A 14,390-nucleotide genomic window follows, 5' to 3' on the forward strand; every position below is an offset into this window, starting at 1 on the left:
GCCGTGTGGTCAGGGGGAGTGTGTTTGGGAAGAACGGGTGGTTTTGTAGCCATTGGGGTCTGAAGTTGTTCACAAAGGGGGGGGGATTTCCTGCCCCTGGGACTGCGGTTTTTCCCAATCCCGCGGAGATTTGGTTGGAGATGTTCGGGGTGGGTGGGGGAAGGGCGGGAGGGCTGCAGCGAAATGTATCAGGATAGATCCCTGCTGCGTTCCCGCCTCTTGAGGAGCTTCCCTGGGGTGGACTGGGAACCCTCTCCGGTTTCAGGCCCCTGTCTCTGCCACTTCTCTGCCGGGCGCCTCCATGTTGAGGTGCCCTCCTGCTCTCCTACCCACCTGGGCTGCGCCCCCTCTCCCGTTGGGTCTGCCGGCCTACCTCATCCTCCTGCTGTCCTGAACTGCAGGCGGCTTCTTAAACCGGGCACCTTCGGGGAAGATTGAAACCGGAATCTCATCGCGGACACGAGCTTTCAAAGATTTTTGTCTTATTTTTGAAAAAAAATAATCGATTATTTTCCCTCTGTTTTTAACTCTATTCTGCAGAGCAGTCATAACATGCACCCGGGGACCTCGTACATCCCCCCTCCCCCTCCCCCACCCCCTCCCCCGCCGCCCGCCCTGACCCCACAGGTCCAGTCGAGCTCCAATGGGAATGCGGTGGTGCAGGTCTACAGCACGCTGACCCCGATGAATGGAAACGCTTCAGAGGGACAATCGCTGCCAATGCAGAACTTCCAACAAATCCAGGTATTGAGCCCAGGGAGAAATTCTCCGGACGTCGGCTCTGTCACCGTGGACTGTTGAAGGGTGTTGGGGAAGTGCGGCAAGTGGGGGAAACCGGGGAGGTGGGAGATTCGTTGTGGATTTTACAGGAGGCCATTCAGCCCACTCTGCCTGTGTCAGCTCTTCGAAAGAACTATTCAAGTGGGCCCCATATCCCACTGCCCCCGCTCCCTCTCCCAGTGACTAAATCCCACTGCCCCCACTCCCTCTCCCAGTGACTAAATCCCACTGCCCCCACTCCCTCTCCCAGTGACTAAATCCCACTGCCCCCGCTCCCTCTCCCAGTGACTAAATCCCACTGCCCCCGCTCCCTCTCCCAGTGACTAAATCCCACTGCCCCCGCTCCCTCTCCCAGTGACTAAATCCCACTGCCCCCGCTCCCTCTCCCAGTGACTAAATCCCACTGCCCCCGCTCCCTCTCCCAGTGACTAAATCCCACTGCCCCCGCTCCCTCTCCCAGTGACTAAATCCCACTGCCCCCGCTCCCTCTCCCAGTGACTAAATCCCACTGCCCCCGCTCCCTCTCCCAGTGATTAAATCCCACTGCCCCCGCTCCCTCTCCCAGTGATTAAATCCCACTGCCCCCGCTCCCTCTCCCAGTGACTAAATCCCACTGCCCCCGCTCCCTCTCCCAGTGATTAAATCCCACTGCCCCCGCTCCCTCTCCCAGTGACTAAATCCCACTGCCCCTGCTCCCTCTCCCAGTGACTAAATCCCACTGACCCCGCTCCCTTTCCCAGTGACTAAATCCCACTGCCCCCGCTCTCTCTCCCAGTGACTAAATCCCACTGCTCCCGCTCCCTCTCCCAGTGATTAAATCCCACTGCCCCCGCTCTCTCCCAGTGACTAAATCCCACTGCCCCCGCTCTCTCTCCCAGTGATTAAATCCCACTGCTCCCGCTCTCCTAGTGACTAAATCCCACTGCTCCCGCTCTCTCCCAGTGACTAAATCCCACTGCCCCCGCTCCCTTTCCCAGTGACTAAATCCCACTGCCCCCGCTCCCTCTCCCAGTGACTAAATCCCACTGCCCCCGCTCCCTCACCCAGTGACTAAATCCCACTGCCCCCGCTCTCTCTCCCAGTGACTAAATCCCACTGCCCCCGCTCTCTCTCCCAGTGACTAAATCCCACTGCCCCCGCTCTCTCTCCCAGTGACTAAATCCCACTGCCCCCGCGCTCTCTCCCAGTGATTAAATCCCACTGCTCCCGCTCTCCTAGTGACTAAATCCCACTGCTCCCGCTCTCTCCCAGTGACTAAATCCCACTGCCCCCGCTCCCTTTCCCAGTGACTAAATCCCACTGCCCCCGCTCCCTCTCCCAGTGACTAAATCCCACTGCCCCCGCTCCCTCACCCAGTGACTAAATCCCACTGCCCCCGCTCTCTCTCCCAGTGACTAAATCCCACTGCCCCCGCTCTCTCTCCCAGTGACTAAATCCCACTGCCCCCACTCTCTCTCCCAGTGACTAAATCCCACTGCCCCCGCGCTCTCTCCCAGTGACTAAATCCCGCTGCCCCCACTCTCTCTCCCAGTGACTAAATCCCACTGCTCCCGCTCTCTCTCCCAGTGACTAAATCCCACTGCCCCGCTCTCTCTCCCAGTGATTAAATCCCACTTCCCCCGCTCTCTCTCCCAGTGACTAAATCCCACTGCTCCCGCTCTCCTAGTGACTAAATCCCACTGCTCCCGCTCTCTCCCAGTGACTAAATCCCACTGCCCCCGCTCTCTCTCCCAGTGACTAAATCCCAATGCCCCCGCTCTCTCTCCCAGTGACTAAATCCCACTGCCCCCGCTCCCTCTCCCAGTGACTAAATCCCACTGCCCCCGCTCCCTTTCCCAGTGACTAAATCCCACTGACTCCGCTCCCTTTCCCAGTGACTAAATCCCACTGCCCCCGCTCCCTCTCCCAGTGACTAAATCCCACTGCCCCGCTCTCTCTCCCAGTGATTAAATCCCACTGCTCCCGCTCCCTCTCCCAGTGATTAAATCCCACTGCTCCCGCTCTCCTAGTGACTAAATCCCACTGCTCCCGCTCTCTCCCAGTGACTAAATCCCACTGCCCCCGCTCTCTCTCCCAGTGACTAAATCCCACTGCCCCCGCTCCCTCTCCCAGTGACTAAATCCCACTGCCCCGCTCTCTCTCCCAGTGATTAAATCCCACTGCTCCCGCTCCCTCTCCCAGTGATTAAATCCCACTGCCCCCGCTCTCTCCCAGTGACTAAATCCCACTGCCCCCGCTCTCTCTCCCAGTGATTAAATCCCACTGCTCCTGCTCTCCTAGTGACTAAATCCCACTGCTCCCGCTCTCTCCCAGTGACTAAATCCCACTGCCCCCGCTCTCTCTCCCAGTGTTTAAATCCCACTGCTCCCGCTCTCTCCCAGTGACTAAATCCCACTGCCCCCGCGCTCTCTCCCAGTGACTAAATCCCACTGCTCCCGCTCTCTCTCCCAGTGACTAAATCCCACTGCCCCCGCTCCCTCTCCCAGTGACTAAATCCCACTGCCCCCACTTTCTCTCCCAGTGACTAAATCCCACTGCCCCCACTCTCTCTCCCAGTGACTAAATCCCACTGCCCCCACTCTCTCTCCCAGTGACTAAATCCCACTGCCCCCGCTCCCTCTCCCACTGACTGAATCCCACTGCCCCCACTTTCTTCCCAGTGACTAAATCCCACTGCCCCCACTCTCTCTCCCAGTGACTAAATCCCACTGCCCCCACTCTCTCTCCCAGTGACTAAATCCCACTGTCCCCGCTCCCTTTCCCAGTGACTAAATCCCACTGCCCCCACTCTCTCCCAGTGACTAAATCCCACTGTCCCCGCTCCCTTTCCCAGTGACTAAATCCCACTGCCCCCGCTCTCTCCCAGTGACTAAATCCCACTGCCCCCGCTCTCTCTCCCAGTGATTAAATCCCACTGCTCCCGCTCTCCTAGTGACTAAATCCCACTGCTCCTGCTCTCTCCCAGTGACTAAATCCCACTGCCCCCGCTCTCTCCCAGTGACTAAATCCCACTGCTCCCGCTCTCTCTCCCAGTGACTAAATCCCATTGCCCCCGCTCCCTCTCCCAGTGACTAAATCCCACTGCCCCCGCTCCCTCTCCCAGTGACTAAATCCAACTGCCCCCGCTGTCTCTCCCAGTGACTAAATCCCGCTGCCCCCGCGCTCTCTCCCAGTGACTAAATCCCACTGCCCCCGCTCCCTCTCCCAGTGATTAAATCCCACTGCCCCCGCTCCCTCTCCCAGTGACTAAATCCCACTGCCCCCGCTCTCTCTCCCAGTGACTAAATCCCACTGCCCCCGCTCCCTTTCCCAGTGACTAAATCCCACTGCCCCCGCTCCCTTTCCCAGTGACTAAATCCCACTGCCCCCGCTCCCTTTCCCAGTGACTAAATCCCACTGCCCCCGCTCCCTCTCCCAGTGACTAAATCCCACTGCCCCCGCTCCCTCTCCCAGTGACTAAATCCCACTGCCCCCGCTCTCTCTCCCAGTGACTAAATCCCACTGCCCCCGCTCTCTCTCCCAGTGACTAAATCCCACTGCTCCCGCTCCCTCTCCCAGTGACTAAATCCCACTGCCCCCGCTCTCTCTCCCAGTGACTAAATCCCACTGCCCCTGCTCTCTCTCCCAGTGACTAAATCCCACTGCCCCCACTTTCTCTCCCAGTGACTAAATCCCACTGCCCCCACTCTCTCTCCCAGTGACTAAATCCCACTGCCCCCACTCTCTCTCCCAGTGACTAAATCCCACTGCCCCCACTCTCTCTCCCAGTGACTAAATCCCACTGTCCCCCCTCCCTTTCCCAGTGACTAAATCCCACTGCCCCCACTCTCTCTCCCAGTGACTAAATCCCACTGTCCCCGCGCCCTTTCCCAGTGGCTAAATCCCACTGCCCCCGCTCTCTCCCAGTGACTAAATCCCACTGCCCCCGCTCTCTCTCCCAGTGATTAAATCCCACTGCTCCCGCTCTCCTAGTGACTAAATCCCACTGCTCCCGCTCTCTCCCAGTGACTAAATCCCACTGCCCCCGCTCTCTCTCCCAGTGTTTAAATCCCACTACTCCCGCTCTCTCCCAGTGACTAAATCCCACTGCCCCCACTCTCTCCCAGTGACTAAATCCCACTGTCCCCGCTCTCTCTCCCAGTGATTAAATCCCACTGCTCCCGCTCTCCTAGTGACTAAATCCCACTGCTCCCGCTCTCTCCCAGTGACTAAATCCCACTGCCCCCGCTCTCTCTCCCAGTGACTAAATCCCACTGCTCCCGCTCTCTCCCACTGACTAAATCCCACTGCTCCCGCTCTCTCTCCCAGTTACTAAATCCCACTGCTCCCGCTCTCCTAGTGACTAAATCCCACTGCTCCCGCTCTCTCCCAGTGACTAAATCCCACTGCCCCCGCTCTCTCTCCCAGTGACTAAATCCCACTGCTCCCGCTCTCTCCCACTGACTAAATCCCACTGCCCCTGCTCTCTCTCCCAGTGATTAAATCCCACTGCTCCCGCTCTCCCCCAGTGATTAAATCCCACTTCCCTGCTCTCTCTCCCAGTCTCTCCCTCTGATGAAATCCCACTGGCCCACTCCCTCCCAATCCCTTGCACTAATCCCACTGCTCCCTATTGCCCAATATCCCTGTGAGATGGTCCATTTTAAATGCAAGAGCCCCGGAATTTTGTGTTTCCCATTCAGTTTGGATCCCAGTCACGGATTCCAGCTGTTTTCCTTACTGGTTCTGGGATCTCTGGGAGCCTCCTGTTTCTGTGTTTCTGGCTCTTGGAAGCAGCGTGTTCATTGGTTAGAAAATTGACTGACCTGCCCTGTTTGTTATGGTTTAGTTTGAAGTGATTTTGAATTAACCCTTTCCTGTCCTGTTTCTCTGGTAATCTTATCTGGTGGAGAGTTACGGTTCCTGAAGCACAGAAACAGGAGCCCCGCGGGTCTGTATCGGAGGTTCCGCTCCCCATGAACCTTCTCCCACCCCCTCTTCGTCTCACCCTATCATCATATCCTACTATCCCTTTCTCCCTCCTGTTTATCCAGCTTCCCCATCAATCCATCGACACGATTCACCTCAACCGCTCCCTGTGAGAGCCAATTCCACATTCTCCCCACTCTCCGGCTAAAGAAATTTCCCCTGAATTCCCGATTGGATTTATTAGCGACTCTCTTATATTGATGGCCCCCGACTCCCCCACCCCCATAGGCACAAAGGCTCTTGCTGCATCTACCCTCAGGTCACCCCTCAGTCATCTCCTTTCTAAAGAGCGGCTGCCTGTTGGGTTTTATGAGCGGTGGGTTTGGCTGGAAGTGTGAGGCGGGTGGGGGGGTGGGGAGAGTGTGAGGCGGGCGGGGGGGGGGAAGAGTGTGAGGCGGGCGGTGGGGGGGGGAAGAGTGTGAGGCGGGCGGGGGGGGGGGGGAGAGTGTGAGGCGGGCGGTGGGGGGGGGAAGAGTGTGAGGCGGGCGGGGGGGGGGGGAGAGTGTGAGGCGGGCGGTGGGGGGGGGAAGAGTGTGAGGCGGGCGGGGGGGGGGGAGTGTGAGGCGGGTGGTGGGGGGGGGAAGAGTGTGAGGCGGGCGGGGGGTGGGGAGAGTGTGAGGCGGGCGGGGGGGGGGAAGAGTGTGAGGCGGGCGGTGGGGGGGGGAGTGTGAGGCGGGTGGTGGGGGGGGGAAGAGTGTGAGGCGGGCGGGGGTGGGGGGAAGAGTGTGTGGGGGGTGGGGGGGGTGGAGTGAGGCGGGCGGGGGGGGTGGAGTGCGAGGCGGGCAGTGTGGGGAGTGCGAGGCGGGCAGTGTGGGGAGTGCGAGGCGGGCGGGGAGGGGGGAGAGTCTGAGGTGGGGCGGGGGGGGGTGAGTGCAAGGCGGGCGGGGAGGGGGGAGAGTCTGAGGCGGGTCGGGGGTGGGGGGGTGGTCTGAGCCGGGCGGTGGGTTTGAGCCGCGCTCTGTTGCTGTTGTCTCCAGTCACGGCTCTTTGTGCTGCTTCTCCAGGTTCCCAGTCAGTGTGTGGAGAGTTCACCCTTCACCACTCCGCCTGTATATAGCCCAGGAAAGCAAGGCTTCAAAACCAAGACTAGCAGCATCATCACCTCAACACTGAACCCTGGAACCAACGACCTCCCCACCTTCGATTCTGGGAACGAGAAGAACAGGGAGCCCAAAGACACCATGGGCTTACCGGAAGGTGAGGACCCCAGCAGGAGTCGGAGGTGACCCTCCCCTCTCACTCCCACCCTATGGTCAGAAGCCGGTTGATTTTTAAGTCCCCACTCTGGAGTCCTGAGCACAAAACCGAGGCTGAGGTACTGAGGCAGTGCTGCACTGTCAGAGGCGCCTTCTTTTGGATGAGACGTTAAAGTGAGGGTCAGTCTGCCCCCTTGGGTGGATGTAGAAGATCCTACGGCACAATAAGAGCAAGGGGGTTCTCCCTGGAGTCCTGGGCCAATGTTTATCTTCAACCAGACCCCAAAAACAGGTCACCTGGTTATTGTCACTGCCTTGTTTTGGGATCGTGCTGTGCATAAATTGGCTGCTGTGTTTCCTCACAACAGTGACTAAACTTCAAATGTACCTGATTGGCTGGGAAGTGCTGTGGGACATTCTGAGGTGGGGAAAGGTGTCAGGAAATGCAATGTATGTGTTCCAACCCAAAGAAGTTATTCTTTCTGGTCTCTCGCTCTTGTGTTTATTAGGATTTTCCTCCTAAAGGGAGCGGAATCTTTGTAACTTCCAGGTCTGTTTGGGAGGAGAGTGGGGGGAGGGAGATTTATCTCCGCTCAGTAACAATCCTCGAGTCTGTGAGATCCGGTACAGGCCTAGGAACATCTCCACCCCCGCTCCCCAGATTCAGTTAGTGCAATAGTACAGACATCATTCCGTGATGGGGGTGAAGGAAAATCATCCCCAGTTCCTGCTCCTGATCGTCAGTGTTACTCCTCCTCCCGCCCAGGATCGGATTGGGATGAGCTGTGATGCCTCCTGGAGTTGAATAACCTACTGGCGTTTACTGTGTAAATGGAGAATGGCCACTTGAGTGAGGGACCTAGAGAGCAGATGGTGCCTGGGAAATCTGTACCCTGTGTCTGGTCAGTGTGAGTGTAACAGGGACACGGTGCTGGGGGTGGGCTGCAGATGATAGTGTTCCACATAGAGGTGCCTCCATCACCATCTCTCCTGCATCGAATTGTGACTGGGCTGTTGGGCTCTGGGTTCCTCCTCTAAGTGAAGGGTTGGAGTGTCGGTCAGTGCTCCTGAAAGCATTTCTGCACGAGCCAATAATGCAGCTGGTTAGGAAAGATCAACGAGGAACAACCTGAGCGAGCGTCGCAAACTCTTTCTCTCTGTTTCAGGGAAAGGAAAATTGCAGAAGCTGAAATGCCACTATTGCAACAAGATGTTCGCCAAAAATTTTGACCTCCAGCAGCATATCAGAAGGTACGAGGGTTGGTTTCCTCCTGGGACCTGGTCTAAGCGAGAGACCATCACCCGAACGTCTCTCTCCTCTCCTGACTAGCTCCTGATAGAATGATACAGCTCAGAAGGAGCCATTCAGCCCATTGACCCTGTGCTGGTGCAGCTATCCAATTAACCCTATCCCACTGGCCTTCCCTTTCACATCGTTCCTCTTTCCCTCAAGTCACCTCTGGTTCTTCTGCCAATTATCTTAACTCTGTACCCCCCTCCCAGTTACCAAACCTCCTGTCCCTGGAATCAGTTTCTCCTTTACTCACTCAAAACCCCTTATGATTTTGAACACCTCTATCAAAGCCCCTCTTAACCTCCCCTAAGGCAAACGACCCCAGCTTCTCCAGCCTCTCCACATGACTGAAGTCCCTTACCACTGGACCCGTTCTGATAAATCTCTCCTACACCGTCATCACCGTTTGGATTTCCTTCCTAAGGTGCGGTGCCCAGAACTGGACACACTGCTCCAACTGAGAGCGAACCAGGGACCAATAAAGGATTAGTAAAGATGCTGAAAGTGTTGATTGAAGATATTTTTATAGCATCAGTACTGCCTCTCCTCTCCCTGTGTATTAGGACATGTGTGTTTCTATCAACAAGCACTCTCTGCTACTGCCATTTATAGTGGGCAATATCCCATTAAATCCCTTGAGGATTATTTCAGCATTAACACTCCCTGATCTGCGGGACTGTGTGTGTGTGTCTCTGTGCATGATTGATTTTCTTATCTTCCCTATTACACCCTGCCCCCCTCCTCCACACTATTTGCCACACACTCTGTAATGGGATGTGGGTGTCACTGGCTGACCCAGCATTTGTTACCCATCCCTAATTGACTTGAATTGAGTGGCTTGCTCAGCCATTGCAGGGGGCAGTTAAGGGTTAACCATATTGTTGTTGGTCTGGAGTTACACGTAGGCCAGACCAGGTGAGGATGGCAGATTGCCTTCCGTGAAGAGCATTAGTGAACCGGGTGGGTCTTTACTTGTCATGGTCACCGTTACTGAGACTAGTTGTATAATTACAGATTCATTTAAGTTGAACTTCAGTTCCACCAGCTGCCATGGTGGGATTTGAACCCGTGACCTCCTGGGTCCCGGGACAGCATTAGCCTGGGCCTCTGGATTAGTAGTCCAGTGACATTATCACCACACCACCATCTCCCTGAATGGCTCCTTGAACCACTTGGCCCCATTTTTCAGTCAGTAACCGATGGGGGTGTGGGGCACGGGATTCTCCCCCCCCCTCGGTTTTGAGGGGATTTCATTGTGCACGACCCCCCCCTGCTCGGGAGAGCGCTTACAGCAGACACTCCCCTGCACTTACCTCAGTCCCGGCTCAGTGGGTCGCACTCCAAGACTCCAACAGGAAAATCCCGGCTGACGCTCTCAGTGCGGCATCGATCGAGTGCAGCACTGTCAGAGGTGCCGTCTTTGGGACAAGACGTTAAGCCTCTGTCTGCCGCCTTGGGTAGATGTAAAAGACTCAACAATACTATTTTGAAGAAGACCAGGAGAGTTCTCCCAGTGTCCTGCCCGATATTTTCAAAACAGGTGACCTGCTCATCATCATATTGCGGTTTGGGGGGGGAGTTTGCTGTGTGCTCATTGGTTGCTGCGTTTCCCACTTTATAGCAGTGACTACACTTCAAAAGTGCTTCATTGGCTGTAAAGCACTTTAGACTTCCTGAGGTTGTGAAAGGTGCTATATAAATGCAAGTCCTTTCTTTCTCTCATTAGGGACCTGACAAAGTTGTATTAAAACTCTCTGAACAATCATCCCCCTAAGTCTAGATTTGAAGCTCCCCTGATGTGATGTTCCCTTTGTTGACGGTAATGAAGTTTGCTGAACTTGTTTGAAGTTGGAATGCCTTTGTCACCTTTGGTCCTCCTGAATGACCTCTGACCCTCTTCTCCCCACCCCCTCCACCTTTATTATTTTTGCAGCCATACAGGGGAGAAGCCGTTCCAGTGCATTGTTTGTGGCCGTGCCTTTGCTCAGAAATCGAATGTCAAGAAGCACATGCAGACCCACAAGGTGTGGCCAGCGGGAGTGTCCCGATCCTCGGTCTCCGTACAGGTGGTGACTGTCAACTCAGAAGAGCCGGGGGACCCAGAGGAGAACAAGGTCACAGGTCAGCCACGTGACTGCGGTGCGGGCGAGCGGCGTTCTTGTGCACGCGTCAGCAATCAAAACGTCCTGAACTCTTCCCAAGCTCTCTTTAGTGTCTTAATCCCGGAGGACAGATTCACTCTGAGCCCCCGGACCCATTGAGAGTAGGGTCAGATTCAAATTAATAATGTAGGCACAATCCAAAACGAGGGTCACCTCTGTAAGGAAGTCACTGATAAATCCAACACGTAGTGCAAAAGGATTTATGCAGACAATAGCAGAACTGAAGTTTATACCTGGTGGGCAGGATTGAACTGAAACTCTTTCCTGATAGAAGTGACCAGGTTCAGTTGCTGCCTGATAGAGATCTTCAGTTGTCGATGAAATGTTGGAACCTAATACCGAGAAGTTGTTTACAAGGCATTTAGAAAATCATCGTGTGTTTAGACAGTCAACAGGGTTTTATGAAGAGGAAGTATTATCCGATAAATTTATTGGAGCTTTTTAAGGATGTAATCAGGTGTAGATAAAGATGTTGAATATTTGGAATTCCAGGTGGCATTTGACAAGGTGCTACAGCAAAGGTTGTTACACAAGATAAAGGCTTATGGTGTTGGGGGTAATATATTAGCATCAGTATTGCTGAAAAAAGAGACGTGTCAAAGTTTTCCATCTCGCACTCATCAGGATACTTTGTAGGAATGCCAATTTAAGGGGAAAATAACAATTCATGATTGGTTGGCAGATGGACTCTGGTAGAGATACTCTCTTCACATACAGTATAAATTGTTTTCCCCTTGTATTGGTATTCTTGTGAAGTGTCCTGATGAGTGCAAGATGAAAAGCTTTGACATGTCTCTGTTTTCAGCAATACTCAAGTTCTGTACCACCAAACGACTGTATTAGAGTGGATCGAGGGGTTATTAACGGGCAGGAAGCAAAGGGGTGAATGGGGCATTTTCAAGTTGGCAGGCTGCGTCCACTGGAGTGCCGCAAGGATCAGTGCTGGTCTCTCAGCTATCTGCAATCTATTGTAATGACTTAGACGAAGAGACACAGTAATGTACCCAAGTTTACTTACACTCCCACCTAGTTTTGTAATGTAAACTGAGGCAACCAAGAGTTCGAGACAGGTTAAGTCTGTGACCTCTTGACCTACAAAATGGCAGATGGAGCATAATCTCGGAAAAAGTGAGGTCATTCACTGAGATAGGAAGAACAGAAAAGCAGAATATTTTTTAAACGCTGAGAAATTTTCAATGTTGCTGTCCAGAGGGACAGGGGTGTACTCATGCAAGGAATGCAGAAAATTAGCGTGCAAACAATTCGGAAAGCGAATGGCATGTTGGCCTTTATGGCCAGGAGATTGGAGTACAAGAATAAAGAAGCCTTGCTCAATTGTATAGGGCTCTGGTGAGACCACACCTGGAATACTGTCTGCAGGTCTGGCCTCCATATTTAAGGAAGGATATTGGTGGTGGTACAGCAGAATTTTCCTCGCATGGTTCACTGGGATGAGGGCGTTCTCCTATGATGAGAGGCTGAGTAAATTGGGCTGATATTCTCTGGAGTTTAGAAGGATGAGAGATGATCTCATTGACACATACAGGGGAGAATTATTTAAGGGGAGACGGTGATGTGGAGGTAATATCACTGGACCAGTAATCCAGAGGCCCAGGCTAATGCCCAGGGGGACATTGGTTCAGATCCCACCACGGCAGCTGGTGGAACTTAAATTCAATTAATAAAATTTGGAATTAAAAACTAGTCTTAATGGTGACCACGAAGGCACCATCGATTGTCATAAAAACCCATCTGGTTCACTAATGTCCCTTAGGGAAGGGAATCTGCCATCCTTACCTGGTCTGGCCTACATGTGAATACAGAACCACAGTAACTGCCCTCTGAAATGGCCTAGCAAGCCACTCAGTTCAAGGGCAATTAGGGATGGGCAGCAAATGCTAGCCTTGCCAGTGACACCCGCGCCCCATGGAAGTATAAAGAATGCAAGATTCTTAGGGGCTCATTAAGTCTGTTGGTAAGAGTGTGATGCAGAATGACGCCAATGGAGCAAATTCAACCCCTGTACCTGCTGTGGTAGTTCATGGAGGCCTGTCTCCGTGCCTTGCCCCAGGCTTGATGTGGAGTGTTGCCTCTCAAACAAAGAACCAATCATGTCTCTGTAATGGGGCGAGATGCCCGTTGTTCCTTGTGGATAATGGCTAATTCCTTTACAAGATTCCGAAGGGGTTTGACAGGGTAGACATAGAGGTCCCCCCCAACCCGCTCCGGCTGGCGAATGTAGAACATGGGGGCCACAGTTTCAGAATAAGGGGTCGCCCATTGAAGACTGGGATGAGGATTTTCACTTGAGAGGGTTGTAAATCTTTGAAATTCTCAGCGGGCCTGTGGATGCTTAGTCATTGAGTATGTTTGAGGCCAAGAGAGAGAGATTTTGGGGCAATATAGGGAGCGGGTGGAAAAGTGCAGGAAATATAGATCAGCCATGCTGGAGGAACCCTATGGTCTACTCTTATCATATGTTCGGGGTTATAAAGGATTTTTGCCAGCGGAGACTTGGAGAAGCTGTTTTTCATTGTGAGGGAATCCTAAAGTAGGGGGCTGTAAATATAAGAGAGGCAGAAATTGTGGGGAAACCTCTTTACCCAGGGAGTGGTGAGAATGTGGAACTCGCTACCACAGTGAGTGGTTGAGGCAAATAACATAGATACATTTAAGGGAAAGTTAGACAAGCGCATGAGGGAGAAAGGGATAGAAGGATATGCTGATAGGCTGAGATGAAGACAGGTGGAAGAAAGCTAACGTTGAGGAGAAACACCAGCTTGGATCATGTAGGCCGCAAAGCCTGTTACTGTGTAAATTCAGTGTAATAAAGCTGCCAAACTCGGCCCCAAAAACCTACCTCAGCTCCGACCAGCATCTCTTACAGGATCTGGTGATACTTATTTCCTTTTCTTGCACCAGTCCTCCTGTGCTCCGAATGCAGTTTGCCAACTGCTGTTGAATCAGTTCTGTGCTGTGGTGCCCACAGTCCTTAAAAAAAAAAACAAATGGCGCAGAATCCAAGCTGACACTCCGAGTGCAGGACTGAGGGAGTGCGACGCCGCCACAGCTGCTGTCTTTCGGATGAGACCCTGTCTGCCATCTCCGGTGACCATACCAGATCCCAGGGGAGTTCTCCCTGGTGTCCTGGCCAATACTTAACCTTCAACCAACAGGCTATCTGGTGTTATCTTATTACTTGTGGGAGCTTGCTGTGCACAAATTGGCTGCCGTGTCTCCTACATTATAACATTGACTTAATTGGTTTTAAAACATGGCAATAATTTGCATTTATATAGAACCTTACAAAGCAAAATATCCTTGAGAAGCTATTTTAGTCTGGATTTCTAATTACTTTCTGAATGTGAATGACTGGGTGACACACTGGGTTGGACAATATCCGTTCACTTCCCACTTCAGCGGAGTGTGGCTGGTGGTTGTCTCTATATCTGCTGGTGGGGGTTTCACGTGAAGTGGGTTTTATGAGCACTCTCGTTCCAGTTCCTATTTACCGTGCAGGACAAAATAATATAACCTTAAAACCAGAGCTAATCCGTCCAGGAGAGAAATTAGGAAAAGCTTCTTCATGCAAAGGGTTGGCAGAAATGTGAAACTCTCTCTCTCAAAAAGCATCATGTCGGAGTTCATGGAGTCACTTTAAATCGGAGATGCTTAGTGTTTTGTTGGTCCAGGGGTATTAAGGGATATGGAGCCAAAGCGGATGGATGAAGTTAGGATGAAGATCAGCTGTTAAATGATGGGACAGCCTTGAGGGGCTGAATGGCCTACATCTGTGGTACTTGTCAGCTGTACAATGGGTACAGAACTAGAAAACCTACAGGATGGCAAACTTGGGAAAGTGAGAGTGGGGAGTGTGGACAGTATTTCGAGATTCTAACTGCATCAGATCAATGGAATTTGGGGTGACAGGGGTGAGGGTGAATTGGGAGGATGGTGAATGAGACCATTGCCAAATGTCTTTAACAGGTC

General features: G+C 53.1%; 1 protein-coding gene across 1 annotated transcript; it reads left to right on the plus strand.

Moving 5' to 3' along the window:
• Window positions 1-540: 540 nt before the first annotated feature.
• On the plus strand, window positions 541-13,430 carry LOC144678478 (zinc finger protein 341-like; the record flags this gene model as incomplete). Its single annotated transcript, XM_078538246.1, has 5 exons — window positions 541-744; window positions 6,753-6,945; window positions 8,111-8,195; window positions 10,172-10,359; window positions 13,323-13,430. Coding segments are annotated over 5 exons (744 nt in total), but the record flags the coding sequence as incomplete, so codon positions are not given.
• Between the last annotated feature and the right edge of the window lie 960 nt (window positions 13,431-14,390).

This window comes from Cetorhinus maximus, unplaced genomic scaffold, assembly GCF_964194155.1.
Source record: "Cetorhinus maximus unplaced genomic scaffold, sCetMax3.hap1.1 HAP1_SCAFFOLD_4366, whole genome shotgun sequence".
Classification (NCBI taxonomy): domain Eukaryota; kingdom Metazoa; phylum Chordata; class Chondrichthyes; order Lamniformes; family Cetorhinidae; genus Cetorhinus; species Cetorhinus maximus.